At 40.1% G+C, this 23,445-nt stretch overlaps 1 protein-coding gene across 2 annotated transcripts in view; it reads right to left on the reverse strand.

Annotated features, from left to right (window-relative positions):
- Nucleotides 1-21,731: 21,731 nt before the first annotated feature.
- The window catches only part of SMARCA2 (SWI/SNF related, matrix associated, actin dependent regulator of chromatin, subfamily a, member 2), a 183,256-nt gene continuing 181,542 nt past the window's right edge, over nt 21,732-23,445 (reverse strand). For both annotated transcript variants that reach the window (XM_042447930.1, XM_042447931.1), the window contains one exon: nt 21,732-22,645. In XM_042447930.1, the coding sequence (XP_042303864.1) occupies nt 22,610-22,645 (36 nt within the window). In that variant the 3' untranslated portion in view covers nt 21,732-22,609. The remainder of the gene's footprint in view (nt 22,646-23,445) is intronic.

The following is a 23,445-nucleotide window of genomic DNA, read 5'->3' on the forward strand; positions in this document are numbered from 1 at the left end:
TTATATTCCCCCCAATACTAGGGCATGGGGCAGCTTACATAGCTTAAAACAAATACATACTAAAATACATAGAAAAATATCAGTAAAAATACATAAAAGCAAGTATTCAAATGTAATTAAATGACCAATAGAATTAAAATAATTTAAATTCAATAAAAGACAAAACATAAAGATCAACAAAAGAGCACATGATTAAAAGATCATTACAGTCAATTCTAAAAAGCCTGTCAGAATAAAATGTTTTCACTGCTAATCGAAGGACAAGAAGGAGGGAGCCATACTAGCTTTCTTAAAGAGAGAGTGCCAAAGTTTGAGAGCATCCACTGAGAAGGCTCTCTGCCTTGTGTATAACCTCATGAATTTCATAGGAGCCAGCATGGTGTGGTGGTTTGGGTGTTGGATTACGACTCTGGAGACCATGGTTCAAATCCCAGCTCAACAATGAAAACTGATTTGAAGGCACACAACAACAACAACAACAACAACAACAACAACAAACACATGAATTTAATAGAGTTTTGTTAGGCAAGGAATACTCAAAGGTGATTTTCCCAGTTCCTTCCACTGAAATATAGGCCTGTTACAGACTGCCAAAATAAAGCTGCTTCGGGTCTCTTTGGAGGTATGCTATTTAAAAGATGCATGCATCCTAAGAATCCGGAAGCTGCACCAAAGCTGCACTCCAGTGCTTAGGAATGGAGTGTGGCTTTGACGTGACCTCCAGACTCTTAGGACTCATGCATCATTTAAATAGCATACCTCCAAAGAGACCTGAAGCAGCTTTATTTTGGCAGTCTGTAACAGGCCATAGAAGCACCTGGTATTGGTTGGCAATCTCCCATTCAGATACTAACCAGGGCTGACCCTGCTTGCTTCCAAGATCAGACAGGATCTGGTACTCTCCCTTATTCAGACTAAATGTTCCTGGGATGGTGGTGGGACTAAGGGAAAGGGCTACAAGGGTCTTGATTAACGCTGTGCCAAAGGGAATCTGTGGCCTATGGGCTTAATCCAACCCACAGAGGTTAACCACAATCTGATCCACCAAGTGTTCTCAGACAGATACTCTCCCAAACTACACAGCTCCAATTCAGAGGGATTCTCAGGTGTTCTGCTGATGTTCCCAACAGCAAATCAAGAGGCCAGCTTGGGAATTTCACAGTTAATCTCCAAATACTAACTGCAGATAAGAGCGGGGAACTTTCTACTAGCTTTTCCAACTAATCACCTTAATTAATATCATCACAGCGGGCTGGGTAGGTCTCCCATCCCATTTCTACTCCCAGTTCCTACTTTACATCCAGGACCAGCTGTAGCCTTCCAATAAAATCAAGCAACAGTTTGTGTTTCACATAAAACATGCCTTGATTGGACTTGCTGACACAGATAAACACAGACATAAAATAATTTACAGTGTAATCCTATGCATGTTTCTCAGAAGTGAGCCCCCTGAGTTCAGTGTTCAAGGGAAATGTGTACTGCAGCTGAATAAAATGATATAGTATTGGCATTTTCACCAACTGGAATAGAAATATACTGGACAAGAGCTCACTATCCATTCCTTTTGTGCTGAAGGTTCATAATATTTTCTAGGTACCATTAAAATTGCCAAGTTTCTATTTTAGCTGCAAAATTGTATGTTGAATGTGCTGTCATCCTTTAAAATAGGCGTGGGAATCATGGTGCTCTCCAGGTGTTGGTGGACTGCAACATTCCCAGAAATGCTAAATGCAGAAATAAGGAATGCTAAGGGCTGCAGTCCAACAATATCTGGAGGACCACAGGATTCCCACCCTGTTTTAAATGCATATCTCTGAACATAACATTGCACTGTGACCCACTGCAAAGGGTTACTTCTGTTGGCTTTTATGCATGTGTTCCCCAGGTCACATTCAGTCTCTCATAAATCTCCCATACTGACAGTGGCTGAAATTAATGAGCCCACTGTGGCCATTGATTTTATGCCATCACTGACTGATCTGAACACAATGTGGACAGAGATGCTTGGACCTAGATTTGTTGGATCCAAGGCAGCCTATTGCCACACGGCAAGACAAGCAATCTGAGCAAAGAAAACTATATGAGATCGGCATAGTCATTTGCTAGCAGTTCATCCAATTTATGGAGTAATTCTTTGCAAACATTAACATAACAGGTCCCCTGTTGCCCAAGCAAAGAGTTCATCTTCCTGACCTCTTCTAGAAAAGTGGGTTTCCTTTCCCACAAATGAAACATTTTAATTATTATTCTTTTTATCATATTTTGGTTTATTTTAGTTGCATCATTGAGTTTTAACTGATATAGAAGCTATACATTTGAATCTGTAATTTTTTAAAGCATGTTTTGAAATAGTCATTTTTCATCCTGTGCTTAGGTCAGATCAGAAATTTAAACACAATTTTAATTATGTATTTGAATGGGACCTTAGATTGGTAAGCAAAGAACTATTAGTCAATTCGCATGATTTTACAAAATCTGAATATGGAAGATTACACTAATTTCATTGCTACATTCAAAAACGTGGATGGTTTATAGGCATTGTTTGTTTGGAAGCAGTATTTCAGTGCTAGCCTTTGATTTTCAATATAAGTAAATTCTTCCTTTCTCATTGTGTTCTCATCAGTGAGTCCCATAGTGTCATGTTTAAAGATCAGTATATCTATGGCAGTGTACAGACCACCTCTTTGGGGCGGCTTGCACCCGCCCCTTTCCCTGACGGATCGGGGCCTCAGCTGCCACAGTGGCAGCCCTGAGGCCCCAATCCGCCACTTTTCCAGGCCACAGGGAAAGAAAGGGGTGTCCTTGGGGCTTCATGCCCCAAGGACACCCCGACAGCGGCGGGGAAAGGAGAAAGGGGAATATGAACCATATTCAGAATGGTTTTGCCATTTGTCCTCCTTTGAGGCTGAGAGAGCATGGCTTGTCTCAAGGTCATCCAGTGGTTTTCATGACCGAGGGGGGATTCAAACCTGAGTCACTAAAACCACTACACCATGTTGGCTTTCAGATAAAACAACAGCAGTAATGAAAACCAAATTGCTCTGAAAGACTGGTATGAATAAAACAACTTTCACTTGATGAAAAAATGGTGATCGAAGAGTGACATCCAGTTTAGGATGAATGCAAAGCCTATTCACACTATGGAAGTATAGTGCTATTCCTACACTGCCATGGTTCTATCCTGTGGAATCCTGGGATTGTAGTTTGGAGAGACACTGAAGGAGCTCTCTGGATGAGAATTCTAACTGCCTTTCCCTTATCTGCTAATCCCTAGATCCCATAGGATGGAACCATGACAATTAAAGTGCAATAATAGCACTATAACTACATAGTGTGAATGGGTCCCTATTGCTGTTTGTTTCACTTCAGACAGCAGGGGAACCCTCTGTATCCCTGGCTCCCATCCTTTGGTCTTCCAATCTTTAGACACAGGAAAAAGCTGCTATTTAGCAGTTAAGATGTAGTTTTGGAAATGAAAGTTAAAAATATATATTGATATTGATATTGTTTCAGACTTTGACCCTCAGAAGCCTGGTCAGCATTGTCAATAACCAGGAATTCTGGGAGCTGAAATGCATAGCATCTAGGGGACAAAAGCTTGAGAATTGCAGTTCTGAAATGTCTTGTGCCTGTCAAAATTTTAGTGTCTTCTTTGTTTAAAAGGATTGCTTGAACTGGCCATTTTGAGATACAATTGCGTGTAAACATATCTAGGAACAAGCCTGTTAAATTCAATAGAACCTATATTTAAACAGAAATATATGGGATTGCAGCATTCATGTTCCTTCCCTTTCCCTTTCCCTTTCCCTTTCTCTCCTTCTCCTTCTCCTTGAAAGTGATGAAAGAAAAAGGTCTCTAATCAGGTTCCAAGAAGATAGGATTTTCCTGTTATTGGTCTAATCCTTCAGAAACTTTCTGACTTTCCAGGGCCACTGAGATTCTTGTCTATCCCCTTGACAATTGCGCAGATTCTCCTCACCGCTCTTAAATTTCGGCAGGCTTTTCTAAAACATCTGTTGATATGATCAGATGTTGGTAGGCTGTCTTGGAGCAACTCCAAAGACTGCAGCTTTGTGTTTGACCATGTACTTTCTATTTCTCACGCTTCTGACTGTGCCCTATGTTAACGCTGCAGGGGTTGAATGGCGGTGGGCTCTGCACTGTCAAGGACTGGAAGAGGAGACTTTGAAGGGCGAGTCTATCTCTGTGCTGACATCAGGAGTCGAGGATTTTCAGGAAATGACCTTGGAGTTCTTGGCTCTTGGAAACCATGGCAACAGCACAGGCGCCTGTAAAATAATTTCTGGTTTCGGAGTTAGCTATTAAACATCTGAGACATTTTCTTCAGACACGGCGGTGGATTCTTGCTCTCCCTGCTCCCCATTATAGTTTATACCATTCTATGTTGTTCACTCCCAAAGCTGTCTTTCGAATAACAATACAATGTTAGGAAATGGATGTGAACACCCCAAATACAGCCTCTTGGAAGCATCACCCTCAAAAGAACAGAAATATTTGATGGGGAGGGTGGGTGCTGGGAATTGCTGGTACTACTTTAGCAAATGACCGCCGCTTATCATTCTAATTAGGACCAGGTTCCTAGTTGGAACCAATATTTCTATTGTCTTGTGAACTGCTGTTGTGGTCCAGGTAACAAATAACCGGCAGCAATAAGTCTCTCCTTAAACACTTTGCTGGATTAAAATGTCAATTTTGTGCTCTGTCTTCTCCAGATAAGGTCTGTTTTAATTCTGTCTGGTTGTTTTCCGCCCAAGGGCGACACCTTTAATTTCATCCACTATGCCAAGTCTCAGACTTCATGAGAGGTCAAGCTCTATATTTTAACAGGATTAATCCATGTCTGTTGCTCTCAGTTCTGTGACACAAGGAAAGAAAGAGGTTTTTTTGTGCTGCTTAGGAGACAGATGTACACAAAAGGGGAATATTGCTAAGCTACAGTAGTGTAAGAACTGCATAGTTCTTTTGAATCTTGCAAAAAATCAGTCAAAAGAGAATGGCCAATTACTATTTTAGAGCCCCTTTCAGTGTTGCAGGCCTTCAGAAAGCAGTTTGACACCACTTTCATTCCGTGAGTCAGTAACTATGAAATTTGTAGTTTGTGAGCTACTTAGACTTCTCTGTCAGAGACCTCTGGTGCCACAAGGATCCCATATTACTGAGCCATGGCAGTTAAAGCAGTGTCAAACTATGGCCGGTTACAGACTGCCAAAATAAAGCTGCTTCGGGTCTCTTTGGAGGCATGCTATTAAATGATGCATGCATCCTAAGAATCCGGAAGCTGCACCAAAGCTGCATCCAGTCTTAGGAATGGAGTGTGGCTTTGGCGCGACCTCCGGACTCTTAGGACCCATGCATCATTTAATAGCATGCCTCCAAAGAGCACGAAGCAGCTTTATTTTGGCAGTCGTAACAGGCCGAAATTATTTTTTCATTGCAGATGCATCCTGAACCTGAATCCCAGTAGTAGTCTCAACTAGAGTAGACCCTTGGATCAGTTGTTCAATAGAGAGTAAACACTTACGCAAGTCCCACTGATTCAGTTGGTGGCACTGTCAATAGGATCCAGGGCCTTATGTTTTCAAATTAGTAAGAATATGCATATAAAGAAAAAGTGTATTTACCATGAATAAAGCTGGAGTACAGAGGAAGAAACTGGAAAACCATCTCTGAGTATTCCTTGCCTAAGAAAACCCTATGAAATCATGAGCTCACCTTAACTCCCACAGGCAATTTAAAGAAATATCCCTCTTATGCCATGTTTACAGAAGAATGACTGATTTATCATCTCACTTCAAACATATTACAAAATTTCAGTCTGTTTCCCTTTTGAGATAATACAACAAACTAAACAAAATATTCTTGTTATGAGAATAACAGGACAACAATTTGGTGACAATGCCATATAGATACCCAGTAGAAGGTAAGTGAGAGCATGGCCATTCCATGCTAAAATGCTAGTGTGGGTCCATTCTCTGTTTGAATGGTGGTGCTGTATTAAAGTGGAACAATAGCAAGCAAAAAAAAAAAATGGATTACTTAAGGAGGCCAAATGTTTTCCTTAGAAATCGTTGCCACCAGCAACAGCTCTGTTGGATGTGATTCAGCTGAATGTGGAGATCTTAAAAAGATTATTTGAAGCCATTGCTGCCAGCTTATAAAATAGCAACTACCATGTTGTGTGCTTGGTTGGATTTAATCTGATTCTTCTGCTACGGTATGAAACATATTCCAACCTGCTACCAAGAAAGGAGATCTCAGTTCTAATAATAGGGAAAGTCCTAACAAGTTGACAGGAAAAGTCCCAACAACTGTCCTATTTCACACTCATTCAGAACACTAAAAAACTTTGGTCAAATTCTTTCAAATCTCTTGACCAGTTTAGAAAACCCTTTGATTCACTTTGATTCATTAGTCTGGGCTGGATGATGTTTATTCAAGAATATCAGATTTTTAGAGTCTAGAACAGAGGTGAACAGACGCTGTATCTGTGAACTGTTGCTGAACCACTGGTCAATTACTGGTGGATCGGCTAGTACCAACTGCTGTTGAGATTATTGCAAACTAGGTAGAAACCTAGTCTAAGTGAAGTGTTCTTAAGCAAGAGAGCAGAATTTGTTGTTGTTGTGCACCTTCAAGTTGTTTCTAACTTATGGTGATCCTAAGGTGACCCTCTCACATGGTTTTCTGGGGCTGACCCAAAAGATCACCCAGGGGTATTCATGGCCAAGCAGGGAATCAAACCCTGATCTCCAGAGTCATACGTAGTCCAATGCTTAAACCATGACACTAGTTGGCTCCCAGGTTCACTTAATTGAGTTAATTTTGTTGCAATTTTTAATGGCAATCCTGTGTATGCATTCTTCTTTTTTTAATTTAGAATTCTTGGAGAACCTAAGAATCCTTAGATTAGAATTTGAAAATAAAAAAGTCAGCCCAGCGTGAATGTAGACTAACTGACCTTGCAATCGTTTCTGACATGGTTTCTTTATTGAAGAATCTGAAGCAGAGCTGCCTATAGTTCAACCAAGGGTGGTGCCCACACCAAAATGGCAGAGGCACCCTCCCTTGGTGGGTCATGAGTCACTGTGATTTGAACATAGATATGTTGAAAAGAGCCCATGCTTTGGGATTACTAATGATTGTATGTATACATGGCTTAGATTAGGATAGCAACAACAAAATAAACAAAGGAAGAACAGTATAGTTGAAAAATGAGTTACTAGAGAGAGAATCAGGGTAGCCTTTAGTTTGCAGACTGTGAAACCTCCATTCTGCATCTGAGAACAACTGGAAAGTACCTATTTTCTGGCATATAAGACAACTGGGCGTGTAAGAGACCCAACTTTTCAAGTTAAATATAGCGTTTGGGATCTACTCACCGTTAAGATTACCCCTCTCTTCCACGAAAGTCAGAAAGAAGCTGAAGGCACACAACAGCAGAATCAGCAGCAGCAGAGGAGGAAGGGGGGTAAGAAGAAAAAAGGAAAGGAGAAAGAAAAAGAATAGGAAAAAGAAGATAAAAGAAGAGGAGGAGGAGAGAGGGAAGAAGAAAGCGGAAGAGAAGAAAAGGAGGGAAGGAAGAAGGAAGGAGAAAGAAGGGAGGAGAGAAAGAAGAGGAAGAAGAGAGAGAAAAAAAGGGCACCTAGCTGGCTGTTCTTCTCCAGAGGCAGAGGAGCTGTGCGGTGGCTCCTTTGCCTCTGGAGAAGGCCTTGCCACCGTGGCCTCTCTTCTCGGGTCCAGCTAGCTCAAGCCTTCTTCGAGGCAAGATGCACTGCGTTGGCTCCTCTGTTCTGGGAGAAGGCGTTGCCACCGCAGCCTCTCTCTTTAGGACCAATCAGCTGACAAGGCCTCTCTGAGGCCAAGGACACACTGCGCGGCTCCTCTGCCTCTGGAGAAGGCCTTGCCCCGGGCCTCCTCATTAGGGCCCAACCAGCTGGCAAGGCCTTCTCCAGAGGCAGTGGAGCCACGTGGTGCGTCTTCAGCCTAAGAGTAGGCCTTGCCAGCTGGTTGGCCTAAAGAGAGAGGCTGGGGCAGGAAGGCCTTCTCCAAGAGCGGAGGATGTGCCATCAGCTCCTCTGCCTCAGGAGAAGGCCTTGCTGCCACAGCCTCTCCTCGGGGCCCAACCGCGGGCAAGGCCTTTTTTTTTCTAGCTTATAAGACGACCCCCGACTTTGGAGAAGATTCTTGGGTTAAGAAGTTGTCTTATACACTGGAAAATACGGATTTTCTACAGTAAAAAGTGAAGAACTATAGTTCTGAAATTCTGCATAGACTTCCTCCTCATGTTTGAAACTAGGGTTCATTTAAGGAACAGTTTCCTTCAAGCATATTGTTTAGAAGCCACATATTTCTCAGTTTGATTTCAAGCAAAAAGCCTTGGATGATCTGCTTGTTAATGAAAACGCCAGTGATGCTTGACATATGGAATAGGCATTTGGAAATATGTGCAACTACACGGATAATTTCTCTCTTCTTATTCAGTTGCATTTGGAAGTAATTAATGTGAATGCATGACTTCTGAATAGTGCTTGAATACCTCATAGGACAATCCATTCACTAACCCCAAGTGAAAAACACATTTAAAGTTGCTTTCTATATAAAATAAGTGTGCTTATGTGTGTGTATTCCTGTGTATTAAGGGTAGAATACAAATGTTCCATCCTGTTCAACAATTTATGTCACATTATGGAAACAACTGTCCATCCCTATCTTCATGGCTTGAGTAGATGAGTGCCTTTCTATAAGGTAACATGTCTTCTGAAGAGTGAAGGCGTGAAGTGTAGCAAAAAATAAACAAACACACACACAGCAAGAATAAACCAAAGATATTTTCCATTTGCATACCTCAGCAGAAGCATGAGAACTATGATAGAACTTCCTATAGGCACTTGTGAACTCTGTCTACCTTTGATAGAACTGTGCTTCTGGCTATTTCTCCACGTGGCAATGATCTCCATGGGCCTGGCAGCTTTTATTTTTTTTAAAGTATGCATTGACCATGAAGACTGAAGTAAGCCTAGCATAACATGATGTTACTTAAATTGCAAGGGATTAGGGAGCAGTGAGAGGGCCAGGGATAACTAGGATTTTTCAGCCTATATTACTGGTTCTGAAAAATTACAATGTCAGAGTACTAGTACAACTCAGTTTTATTATTTGAACAACAAGATGGCTGTCAAAATTCACATGAAGCGTGTGCGTGCACGCACACACACACTAAGGTATATAAAAGGTTGGGGGGTGGGTAGCAAATTAAGAATTGCAATGGGCAATGATTACCAGTCTTGAAGCTTAGGGAAGGAATGCAGAGTGGATTGGTCTCAGATCACAACTGAGACTGGGTTCAGCTAACAATCTGAGGAGTTTCGACTGGAATCTGACAACATGCCTGCTTGACTCAACTGAGACTGAAATAGGAGTGCTCAACCAGGGGTATTTAAGGGCCAAACTTGAATTGAGGCAGTTTGAGTTGATTTTCCAGGAATCCCCAAAACAATGAGATTTGCACTGGTTGATGTTTTTTAATGTTAGAGTTTTCAAAGGAATATTTTTGGTTGATGGCATTGACATTGATTTAATCAAGCAGGAATAAGAGCAAGACAACTCCAGGGAGTTTGGGATAGAATTGGGGTGGGAAAGTACAATGGGAGCTAGCAGAAGATAGGGTTAATGCTTAGGCTGACAAACTTTTGTCTTGTGATCTTCAAGAGGAAATGCACAAAGTAGGGGGTGGAGAAGCAGCAATATTCACAGCCATAAAGTTACAGGAGTCCTTTCCACATGCTGGCTCAAGTCAAAGTGACCAGTCATCAGTTGACGCCATAATAAATAATAATTTGTTTTATTTATATACCGCTATTCCAAAGATCAATAGTGGTGAACAGCAAGTAAGCTAATTAGCAAGTAAGCTAATTTGCCCCCAACAGTCTGGGTACTCATTTTAGCGACCTCGGAAGGATGCAAGCCTGAGTCAAGCTTGGGCCCTTTTGCGGTCTTGAACTCGAAACCTTGTGGTTTTGAGTTATGGCCAGTACAGGCATTTAACCACTGCGCCACCAGGCTCCCCACGCGCCTCCAGGGTCCAGTGTGTCGCAGTGTGCCAATGGTGCACTCGCAAAGTTGTAATGGCGCCGTGATGTGAGGATGCTATGCGTCTGGCGCATCATAATGGCGGTGCCTGTCTGTACAGGGTGCCGCCATTTTGACATCCTCATCACATGCAAGGAGCAGCTAGAAGCGCTGCCTCGAGGCACCCCTCGCACGTGACGAAGGCGTCTTTTCGGCCTGTCTGGACTGGGCCTAGGACATTTGCAGAGTAATTCAAAAGTGGGTGGCAGAGGATTAATTGAGAGTGCCACAGCTAAATCAGAAGTGCCACAGCTGTATGATACATTTAATTCTGTAACAGAACCAAATTAGCAACTTTCACGATTTATACCAAATGCTCCCACCTACAGGGCATTTTAATTTATTTTTAAATTCTTATGGAGAAAAACAAATTCAGTTCGTATGGAAAGCTCCAACATATGAACCACCCACCATGCAGAAACCACAGATGCCATTTAAAATAGCCTCCATATTGGAACAATTTTGTGTGCATGGACCTTGGTCCCTCCTGCCAAACATTTAGGTATTTGTGAAATTCCTCTTAAATGAGAGATGTGTATCTTAAATGGACATTTCTACTGAAGTGATAATATCATTCCTAGGCAACAGAGAAAATGCATATTTGTCCCCCCTCCCCCTTTATCCAAATAATTTTGATTTATTACAATTTCCCATTCCCAAGCCAGCCCCACAATGAATAAGTAACAAAAACAAAAATTAAGTTTATGGTAATGTAAAGTGCCTGCGTATAATGCACATGCTGAATATAATCCACATTTTAAAACTACAGGCTACAAAGCCGTGAGGAAGGCTTGAAGCTTTAGTTTCCCTTGGGAAAAAATTAAGTCACATAGGAACCATGAAGCAGAGAAACTGTTAGAGGAGTCTGAATGTGAAAGCAGCCATTGTTGTATGGTGAAATGGAGACAACAGAGAGGGGAAGAAACTGTTTCTTTTTTTCTGATATTGCCATGTGAATTTAACCCTTAGGTATTGGCTGTCAGTCTGCTGCTGAGTGAGGTTTAAGGTGCTCGTATCAAATTGTTAGCAACTTACTATGTTGTTGTTGTGTTGCAGCAATTTATTGGATCCCTTTATTGTTGTATTGTGGTAAAACTCTGAGATTTGTGCAAATGAGAAAGAGTAAATATTTCTTGTTCTAGTTCTGCTACTATTAATTTATCCATGTGACAAGAATTAAACTCTACCAAAGCTGCAGCCTTTGTGATACAATTGCAAAGGTGAGAGAGAAAAATAATTCATTACAGAGCCTTCTATCTAGAATCACCTCCACTGCAGAAATAATGCAATTTGGCACCACTTTAACTGCCATGGCTCCATCCTGGGATTTGTAGTTTGTTGTGGCACCAAAGCTCTCTGACAGGAAAGGCTAAATATCTCACAAAACTACAAATCCCAGAATTCCATAGTATTGAGTCAGGACAACTAAAGCAGTGTCAAAGTACATTATTTCTACAGTGCTGATGCAGCTTGAGTGACAAACTTGCTACCATGCAGAAAACTCTGTGTTGTGGCTTGCACTGAATGTTGAACTATATGGATGTGCCACAGACCGCACAGAGGACTGTTCAGTTTTCATCCATGGTGTAGTGGTTTAAGCATTGGATTAGGGCTCTGGAGACCAGGGTTTGAATCTTGTCTTGACTATGCAAGCCCACTGGGTGACCTAGGCAAGTCACACTCTCTCAGGTTTGGAGGATGACAGTGGCAAACCCCTTCTGAAGAAACTTGCCAAGAAAACCTCATGGTTTGCCATAGGGTCGCCATAAATTGGAAATGAATTGAAGGCACACAAAAACAACAAACACCAGACCCGCTTGGAAGGCTATATCTAGTAGCTCAGAGTATCATATCTGCATGCAAATTAATGTATCATAAATTAACTACCCATAATATGCACTTAAATCAGACCTTATTCCTTTCCAGTGATATGCAGCATCTATAAAATAAGCCCAGTTATGCCTTTGTTACCATCCTAATTTCTAGGACTCATTAGTCCAAAGGATGGATAAATGAATAACGAGGAAAAATATTTTGCACTTTACAACAAAACCCAAGTCTTACAAGACTCTGGAAGCAATGTGATAAACATGACCAGTTTTAATGGTTCAATCAAAAACTTCTGAAAAGACAGTTTGGGATAACATTCTCCAAAGTGGATTATATACCTTTAATTCCATATATGTATTGGATTATCTAGGCCATCTGTTGCTAGCCAAAATGCACTCTTCCCAAGCAATGGGGCACTTCCTCTATTTTTAGTTCACTATTCCAAGTTCTTATATCCAGATCTTGAAGCAACTAGCTAGTCAGCTTGCTAAGTTATTAACTCCTTAGATTTTTCTACCAATGTGGTCCAACTCACTAGATTTCCTGAGTAATGATCCTATGTCTTAGTGAGTCCACTAATTTTATGAATGTTGGCCATTGATAGAGTAGCTTGCTTTTCTTCTGCCATATTCAGTAGAAGACAGCCTATATCTGAAAGAACTGCATTGCATTATTCTGTTGCTAGACAGCAGAGCCCAGTAGAACTCTTGGGAAGAAGTTGGAATAACTGAAGAAGAAAGTAAATGAGGAAAAATGAACCAAGGAATGAGGCTGGGTGGGGGAATGGTTTGCTTAGCCTTTAAGCAACCATGATCCTTCACAGAATGACAGGCTTAATACTGAATAGATTATAAAATAGAATCCCACTTTTTTGAACAGCTTTTTCCAACCTGGTTGTTGCCAGTTGTGTTGAAATCCCCAACATTCCCAAGCAATATGTGTGTTACAGGCGTTGTGGTCCATCTTGGGGGGAAATCAGGTCAAGGAGGGAAATGTAAACATGGAAAGAACGTTTTTGAAGATGCTCGGCAGTGACAACCTCAATGCTTTTCTCTTTAGGCCCTATGTTCTATCCCAGAGCCGATTACTCACACATTGAATTAATTCCTATTAATTCTATTTTCTGTCTATATGTTAAATTAATAACAGCAGAACAAGAAGTATAGTATCTAGATAAAGGGAAGCAATAATGCTAATCTATTCTGCCTTGGTCAGGTCTCACCTAAAATACTGTGTCCAGTTCTGGGCACCACAATTCAAAAAGGATGTTGACAGATTGGAGAATGTTCAGAGGAGGGCAACCTAAATGATGAAGGGTCTGGAAACCATGCCTTATGAGGAAAGACTTAGGGAGCTGGGCATATTTAGCTTGAAGAAGAGATGGTTAAGGGGTGATATGATTGCCCTCTTTAAGTATTTGAAGGGATGTCATATTGAGGATGTAGCAAGCTTGTTTTCTGCTGCTCCAGAGGCTAGAACATAGAACAATCAATGCACTCTCCAGGAATGGCGATTCCACCTCAACATTAGGAGGAACTTCCTGACAGTAAGAACTGTTCGACAGTGGAACACACTCCCTTGGAGAGTGATGGAGTCTCCCTCCTTGGAGGTCTTTAAACAGAGGCTGGATGGCCAAATCTTGGGGGTGCTTTGATTGTGATTTCCTGCATGGCAGGGGGCTGTGCTCATGGAAACTCAACTTAATCGTACACATGCATCCTCCCCTAAACAAGACCAACAAGGTGTGTTGTTGCCATACAGATGCCCAAGTAAATATGTAATAGAACAAAAGTGTAACAGGATAAAATGTCAACTTAAACCATGCACTAATCATTTGATCTTGGAAGCTGGCAGAGTCAGGCCTGGTTAGTACTTAAATAGGGGACTGCCAAGAAACACCAGATGCTGTAGGATATATTCAGAGGGAGGCAATGGCAAACAACCTGTGGGTATTTCTGGCCTATGAAAACCTGTATAATTCATAGGGATGCTGTACGTTGACAGGCAACTTGAAGACACATGCATACATACATTTGAAAAACCACAACTTCCTACTACTAAATCCACTTCAATAAAAACTAATCAATACAAAATAAAGCACTTTTTGAATTACCCAGTGAGACAAAGAAGTCCCTAGTAGAACAGAGAACTTACCTTTTTAAATTTTGAAAATTCACGGGGGAAAGCTTGGCAGCTCTGCCAGGCAGGAATACTATTTAATACTGGGACAGGGGGGTACTATGTAAACAATGCTGATCCAGATCATTATAAAAGCCTGACTTCTAATGTTGACAGTCTCTAATCCCCAGAAACTCCAATCTGTCAGACTAGTGGTGAGGCATGATAGGAGTTGCAATTCAATAGTATCTGGAGGGCCACAGATTTGTCACCTCTTCTCCAGAATGTACATCCTAAAAGGATGACATTGGGTTCCTAAAGGGAAGATGGTGAAAGGTGCCCTAAAAGGAGCGGAGGTGGATATTGAAGCTTTAATCAGTAATTTGTCAAAATGGATTTGGGAGTTTAGGATTTTTTTTTGGGGGGGAATGCGGGCAAAGCAAAATTAGGAATGTCTGCTAAGAATGCTGCCACCCAAAGGAAATGCTCCTTCAGTTCCCAAATTTCAGTCACTGTAGAGGAGACATTGAAAATCATTCATACCTAGAACTCTTCTATTTGCTGTCTATATGCTGTATTCCCTTTGCCTGCCCATTTTCTTTGGATGTCTAAACTGTAATTCTAAATGTTCATCTGGATTTACTATAAGCATTAGGAATCTGGGAACTAAAGGTACATTTCAGGGGGGGGGGGGTGTAGAGTTCTTATGGGGGAAATCCCTCCCTCCATTTTGCCTTCCTGTGGCTGCACCCATGGATCCCATTGAATATACATGGCTTTTAGTATTTCACAACACAAGGGTTCTCCCAGCCTGGCGCCATCCCCATGTGTAATCCCAACAGCCACTCCTCTTACTTTTAGTGAAGCTTTCCTAGGTGGGGGGCACTGGGTTAGGGAGTGCTGCCCTGAAAAGATAATAATAAAAGGACCGCCTGTTTCCCTTTATTGTGTTTTTCTTACAGTTAATTGATGCAATTATTAGATAATGCTAATACCTCAGCAAAGTCACAGCTACACATTGCCTGTGGTGAGGAAACACAGCTCTTTATTTTCAGAGGAGCAGCAGTTCTCCATAAACACAGTCATTGTAGAAAAAACTGTTTCAATATTCTTAACACACACACACACACACACACCAGATTACTAAATATGAAAATCCATCACGTAATCCATGTATGTTGCAAAAGACAATTTGTTGCTAGCAAACATGCCTTTTAGAAGCTAGTTCAACTACAGAACTTAATTAGCTATTGCTTGTAATTCCCAGAGCGCCTTGTTATAAAGGACATTGCTGGCGAAGGTAACAATTGTGTTAATCTTTCTGGCTTTCAGGTTGAGATTCTGTAAAGACCCTCAGCATACACTTGAGACTGTGAGAACAAGATGCCAAGTCACAAGACAATATACTGTTTCACAACTCCTTTTTTAAAATATCGGACAGTGGCAAGGATTCCAGTGGTGGGCATGTAATTCTTTACTAATTTTTATTGCAATATAATTCTTCACTAATTTTGCCCTTGAAGGAAGCAGTGAATAACTTCAGCAATGGCAGCACCATTTTCAAAGACTATTAGCAATTTGGGACCTCTTGTGCACAAAATTCATTCTACGGAAAACAATTTTCTTTTTAGGAGACAGCATTTTCTTGCATTTTTTTGCTCCTAGCAATATTATTTTCTGTGTGGAAAAGTTTCATGCTCACAAAATGCTGTAGTTTGGGACTTACTCTGTGCGATGTTTGCAAATGACTTTTTTGTGAAGAAAACCGCACTTTCAAAAACTCATGCATGGCTTCTTTGTTTTTTCCAGATCAGATTAAATAGTGAGTTGTGAAAATTTCCTTCAGTCCAGCATTATTCTTGTCGATGTTTTCTAATACTTGAGAAACATATTTAGGACTATTTTTTGAACATTGTCAAATACTCTTTCCATCCCTTTCTAGTATCCTTTTTGATGGTTAAGTTTCTTTTGTGGGAGCATTTGAGGTATATGACATTTTATTCACTGATGTTGGGAGGGCTAGCTTTGGGTTGGAGGAGTCCCCTCAGGAAAGTGCCTTCTTTTATGTTCATCAATCCCAGTGATCTTACTGAACAGCACTAAAATGCATATCAGTAGCATGGAGCTAATTTATTTTTCCACAAAGCCCCATCACTGGTGTCACTAGAGTTGGCATGGTGTCACCCTGCTTGACCTCCTCCAATACCGCACTATACAGAAACCTTAGTAATGTTTTTGTTCTAAATTGTAATCCTCATATATAACTGAATGTAATGGCAATAGCTGTGATGTGAACAACTAGCAAAATTAAAATTATACCTTTAAATTACAGTATCATATGCACAGCCGAAATGTATATGAATGTACATTTCATGGGGTTAAAGTGAAAATTTAGTAAGATGTAATGTTTTTAATTTTTTTTTAAAATACACTTTTAGAAAATGCTGAGACCTCTCTTCTCTTCTTCCACTGAGCCTCACCCAACTCACCCCATCTCTTCCACTGAGCACCAGCATTTTAAAGTGATGTAGGGAAATGCAACGTGTTTTTGGCCAAAGGCAGAGTTTTGGGGAGCAGTGGCATCAACTTCCCCCTTTTAGGATGTAACCTGGTGTGGCTTGTACCCCCGCACTCTTCTAGTGATGCCCCTGTGGCCTATAACATCATAGTTGTGGGAAATTAAAACTGTATGTGGGTACAAGTTACACCAACTGGAATTGGTGGAGGAGCATCAGGTGATCATCATAACAGCTATGGAGGGCTTGATTTGACTCCAGTAGTTGCTCCAAGATGCTGCATGCTGATGCCAATGCTGCAGGAAACAAACACTAGACTGTACTGGTCCCAAAGCAACAGAAATACACTCAAGTCTTAGAAATCATTTTCTGTTCAGAAACCTCTTAGCAACCATTCACCTGAGCTGTCAAATACAGAAATGGTCCCTCTGTCCCGCTTGACAACCTTCCCCATAGTCTTCGCTTTGCCCACATTTTTCCTCTGTAGGTTTGAGGAGTGCAACCATGCTGTCCTGAATGCCCATTAACTGGCTTTTATTTATCGTATTCAAGCCAAGCTGAAGGTTAAAGGAGTCTTTGAATAAGAAGACACCATTGCTAATATCAATATTTTCCTAAACACGATGGGAAGGAACTCTTTCAAATATCGGCAAAATATCCATGCCTTAAAACTAGCACAAATTGCTTTTGGGATTTTAGTTATTGGTGCTCCCTGGGATCCAGTTTTATTGTTGATACTATCAGTATTATTCAATATGTAGATTTCACATTCCACATTTCTTTGATCTGGAAAGTAGATTCCCTTCTTTTCTGAACCACACTCTGATAATATATGTATTAATAGTTAGAGATAATGTGATGAGCATTGTCCTGTCTTGTCTTTTAATTACTTCAGGAACTCAAAAGTGTTATCAAAGGAAGGTTCTTAAGCCTTTACCTATCTGGAGGTCTAAGAAAGATTTTGCTATAGATGGGAAACAAGTCTTAATATGTCTTCCTCACAGTGGTATCCAGGAATTACAGGATCAATAGTCTTGGTCTTTTTGATTAGCAGGAGTTATAACATCACCTCTGACTCACCTTTTTCTTCTGAGTTTAGTTGCAAAAGCCACAGTATCTGGAGGAGAAACGGGTTTGTTTTGCAGTAATAATGTATTGTTATATGCTACGCCTGTTGTAGTCTCGAATATTTTCAGGTGGTTTGGCTCTGAGACGGCAAGATCCATTAGCTTTAAAGAAGACCTATCCCTAGCAAACATGAAAACAGCTAGGATTTTCTTTATAAAAATTATTATGATGATTACAATTATTACTGATGACCATGATACCATCAACATTAATATAGATCAACTGAGCTGCCTGTAGATCTGGGTTCCCCTTGGGAGTTGCTGCAATCAAGGCTGTTATGATGAAGTTACACTTCAAAATTTACCACTGTGCACTAAAAATGAGCAACTGGTGCATCTCAGTGTACTAAGGCAGAATACATGATTGTGGTCATGTATTATGCAAATATTGTTTAATAAATCAATAACATTGGTTCAGAATAGGCTCTATTCAGCAGCGAAAGTCATAGATCACACACCTCAGTGGTAGTGGTGCTTACAGAGCAATCCTATAAATTTTTATGCAGAAGTTTCACATTTATTTGGTTATATGTTCATTCAGAGATCTTTCCTAAACTCAGAACTCATTCCTCAGTCTATCTTTGGACTGGCAATTAGAGAAAAACCAACAGTATATATAGAACATCATCCCTATTACTATTTCCCCCCCAATTACATTCAAACGTTTTGGCCAATTTAAGACTTTGTTTCAAATTGTTTCATACAGAACATGCCATCCTCTCCTGTTCTCCAAAATTTGTTCTTTCAGATTGTTTTAGACAATATCAAAGGAAAATTAAACAAAAAAAAAAGACCTTCAATAATAATATTAGAGAGTCCTGAAAGTGTTATGACACCACCTAATGGAAGGAAGGTGGCAGAAGCTGTCAAGAACTTAAGAATTCTCTGCAACAGTGTAATACCTCTCAGCAATCAGTCAAAACTTCACATGATGTAAATGTCCATGGTCATATCGGTTAAGCATATATAAAGGAACAGTGTTAAAACAGACATTTCATAGAATCATAGAGTTAGCAGGGACCATAAGGACCACACAGTCCAATCCCCTGCCATGCAGGAATACACAACTAAACACTCTTGAGAGATGGCCATTCCAACCTCTGTTTGCATCTGCTTTGTCGTGTTTTATTAAGCTCTGATGTGTCAAACTAGAAAATCTGATGAGAGGGAGTTGATGCAAGAAAACCAGAGATATAGATGAATAACATTTAACTCCTTGCTCTGGAGTTTCTGCATGGTATTCTAAAAGCAATTAAAATGTAGATATGTGAATCCATAACTAATAAGGGGGCATATTGCCCTTCCAAAGCAATAACTAGCATCAAAGGTTGTTTGGATGAAAGGATGCTAGCCACAACCAACAATATATAGACGTACACATCAAACAGCAATTTCTCAGAGTCAGATAATTACTACCTGGATAATTTCTAATAAGAATTGCTTATGGGACTGGATTCAAGATTGCAGTTACTGTAGTTAGCTTCTGAGGTTGCCTGGTGTGCTGGCAACTTCCAAGTTAGAGAACAGGAATATACCTTTAAATCTTCTGATGCAATAGAAAAATAAAGGCAACTACAGCATCACCCATTGCTTCCCCAGTGCTATGGTCCACCCTTATTTCCTGCTTGCTGTATGACATACCTGGAGCCCTGATCAATTTTACAGAGCAGGATTTCAATACAAGTGGAATGGAAACAGACTTACAATATGCTAGAGGGCGCAGGGAATGTCTTTAGCACCAAAATTATGCTCTATTTCATGTGCATGACCAAGATGATTTAATTATGTATTATATTACCTGTCTGTTATGTCGCAGGACCCATGGTATTGTAGGGTTGCCAGGAAGTCTCTCATCCAGATGCTGACCAGATTCAGCGTTGTTTAGTTTCCACAAGAATACTGTATCATGTACTATTAGGTCTTGTCTTGAATGAGCAAAAACATCAGTTTAGACAATCCTTATCACCAATTAGATGGTGGAAGAAGAGGCAGGACAGATCAGAAGACTACTGATATATAATATTGAGAGGGTCAGCCATGAAGCAAATTTGTGCATCTGTGTAGCCCATTTCTATATTTGGGTGGAAAGCATGCCAAGCCAGACAGTTGGGTCTGCCTCTGACATCCATGCATTACATAGCTTGCATGCCATGACCCAACTGGCTGCATGTCTAGCACAAATTTCCATACAGAGAAGGTCTTCATGTGAATAGCTATATATGCAAAGACTTCTAAGCAAGCTGGAATCAGCCACTGTGGTGGTGGTGGGAATACAGCTATATGTGCAAAGGCATCCTGTACAGATGTTCCTGTTGAAATTGTGGATGCTTTAGGACACTACATGTTGAGGAAGCTACATGTTTGATGTTAGGAGTAGGGCTACATAATACAGCTTTGCTCACTGCAAGCAGGTTTCTGAAAGCCTCAGGCTTTCTGTTGCTCACCTGCTCAAATGAGTGTGTTAATAGGTTGTAGTAGATGTTCTAATGCACTGGTTCTCAACCTTTGGGCCTCTCCAGATGTTTTGGACTTCAATTCCCAGAAGGCCCAGTCAGTATCCTCATTGTTTAGGAATTCTGGGAGTTGAAGTCTCAAAAATCTAGAGGACAAAAGGTTGAGAACCACTGTTTTAACACAAGGATCACTTCAGAAGCAGGAAGTTCTAGGAGGTGACAATGAAAGGAAAGTTTATTTCTTGGCGGCCCAAGGCCTTGCGACAGGCTCATTAGCAACGAGACATGGAAGCAGGGCACCAAGCCCAGCTGCCTGTAAGAGAAAAAACTTTCCTGAGGAAGTAAACTTAGGAAATGACAGCAAGGGCTGCTGCAACCAGGGATATCATTAATGGTGGCTTGGTGTATATCGGAAGATTATTCAACTCTATCTCCCTTCTCTTGTAACCTTGGCACATTAATTACTTCTTTAAACACGACTAGTAAAAGAAGCTGTAGTCAAATCAAGTTGAAACAGTACACATTTCCTCCAGACACTCTAGGTATTTTGGTAGTGATCAACAATAAATCTGGCCAGGACTTTAGAATCCTTAAGTTTTATAAGTTTACAGCTCCCCTCATATCCATGGATTCAACCATCCATGGCATCAAAATTGTCTAAAAAGATATAAATTTCAAAAAACAAACCTTAATTTTGCCATTATATATATAAGGAACACCATTTTGCTACACCATTTCATATAATGGAATGTGAGCATCCATCGATTTTGTATCCACAGAGGATCCTGGAACTGAACCCCAGTGGTTACCATGGGCCCACTTTAGTTTAATGCGGTCTCTTTCTTTCACTTTTAGACTATGTTTGAAAAAAGAGATCTGCCTTTCAAACAATTTTTTTTTGCAGCCAGTCATTGGCTAGGTTACAAAATTTTTCTGTTGTGATTCAAACCCAGAGTCATAGTCCAACATTCAAACTACTACAACATACTGACTCATAAGTTACAACATACCAGTCAAATAGAAATATTCTCTTGTCCGGTCATATTTAATTAAAACATTAGCTTTGCATAATTTTGCTTAACCTTCTTCTAAGGTAGATGTTCTAACCTATGCTATTACTTTAATAGTCTTAATTTTTATGATAGGAGAGATAAGCCAAATTGCTAGGTTTAAAAAGTAAAATTTCATGTCACCTAGCAGAGGCAAGATCATTATGCAAATTCTACACTCTGACCTACCAAGACAGACTTTTCAAAACAAATAACATTTTGTAGTACATGAATGGACCTGACGGTCTGTGCACAGTCATGTTATACACTGCCTGCTGTTAACCAAGGCAACTGTCTTTCTAGGGCCAAAGGATACCAATTCCTCCTTGCTCTAGAACAGCTCTCTAGTAATTACAAGATGTTGATGAAGCTGGCAGAAATGATCTACCTCAGGATATCCTTAGGGTCAGCAAATGTAAGTGAAGATAAAACCCAAAGTTTCTGCAACAGCATTTTGTTTAAAAAACAAACAAACTGGTGACACACCTGTCAAAATTACTGGAATTTTATTTGCCTCAGGCTTATGACTTGCAACCAAAGACATTGTGCAAAGAAAGCAAAGATTAAGTACACTTTGGGGAAAGGTGGCAAACCAAATTGGTAACACAAAAGATAATTTGATGAAAGAAGCCATTCCTTATACTATATAGATTGCAATATTCAACAGCATTAAAAATCCAACATTTTTGATTGGGGGGGGAGCAAGTAAGGGGGAGGAGAAAAAGTAAAGTTTACAGTAGACATAAATTTAATGTATACAGTTCAAAAAACATTTCTTTTTCAAGAGATCACTGAGCATAAAGTGAAGCAATGAATGGGACATGACAGGGTAGAGGCTAGCTATTGTACATTTAGAAGCTATTAAACAAAATTGCATATATGTACCACATTGTAAAAACAAATACATAACTAATGAAAACTTGAAAACTGCCTGATGAAAAATAAAATCACCAGTTGCTTTTAATGACTCCTGGTTAGCAATGCTACAAAAGACATTGTTTTGTTTTTTTTAATAATCTTTCTGATGCCATTTGCTAGCATCTAATCAAATATTGTAACCAGGAATAGTCAAACCATTAGTAAGCTAAACCCGACCCATAGAAATATACTATCAACTCATGTTTATTCCATCAAAAGTTTTTTTTTTTAAATGTTTAACTTTGAGGCCCTTTTGGTCACAGTATGTTACATTTTTTTCCTTTTTTACATTATGATATCATACGTCTGTCTGGCACTATCCTAAAGCTAGTTTATAGATGATGTGAATACTGAAACACCCCAATGCCTATTCGACAAAGTGAATCCACTGGGTATAAAATGGGAGAAGAGAAGAAAGCTCCTCATTTAAGAACATCTGACCATTTGGATCACTCATCATCACTTCCACTTGCTTCTGACTGGTCCTAGATGTGAGAGGGAGAAGGGGAAAGCAGGTTAGAGGGATTGGGTTGTATGTGTGTGTGTGAAAGCATTAAAAATAAAAAAGAAATCATTGCAACAGGCATACTATAATTATGAAAGATGTACTATAATGATTACAAATAGTATAAAAGCAAAAATGAGAAATTATTACAAAAGGTAAAGGTTTTCCCTTTGATAATGTTGCCTAGTTGTGTCTGACTGTAGGAAATGGTGTCCATCTCCATTACTAAGTTGAGTGCGCCAGTGTTGTCAGAGACAACTCTGCGGCCATGTGGCCAACAGGACTGCATGGAACATTGTTACCTTCCCACCAAAGTGGTACCTATTTATCCACTTGCACTTTTACATGCTTTCAAACTGCTTGGTTGGCAGAAGCTAGGACTAGTTATGGGAGCTCACTCTGTCACACAGTGCTTGGGTTTCAAACTGCCAATCTGGCAACCTTGCAGTCATCAGAGTCAGCATCTTAACCACTAAACCACTGCGTCCTTGAAATTATTACAACATACTATACATTAGTACCATAGACATACTATAAGTGAGATGCAAATAATTCAGAGATAACTGGACACTCATGTCCTGTTGAAATAAATGCTGTCTGAGCATTTAATTCCTAAAGATGTCAGGGGACTTAATCATATTTCTAAATATGTCTTGAACTGGAAAAGGTTAGAAATGGCAGGAAGTTAAATGCATATTGCTTAAGCTATATTGCTTGGCAAAACAAAATACAAATGTATGCATGAGTTTTCATATATGGATATGAAATGGATTATATCAG

This window comes from Sceloporus undulatus, chromosome 2 (assembly GCF_019175285.1).
Source record: "Sceloporus undulatus isolate JIND9_A2432 ecotype Alabama chromosome 2, SceUnd_v1.1, whole genome shotgun sequence".
NCBI classification, from domain to species: domain Eukaryota; kingdom Metazoa; phylum Chordata; class Lepidosauria; order Squamata; family Phrynosomatidae; genus Sceloporus; species Sceloporus undulatus.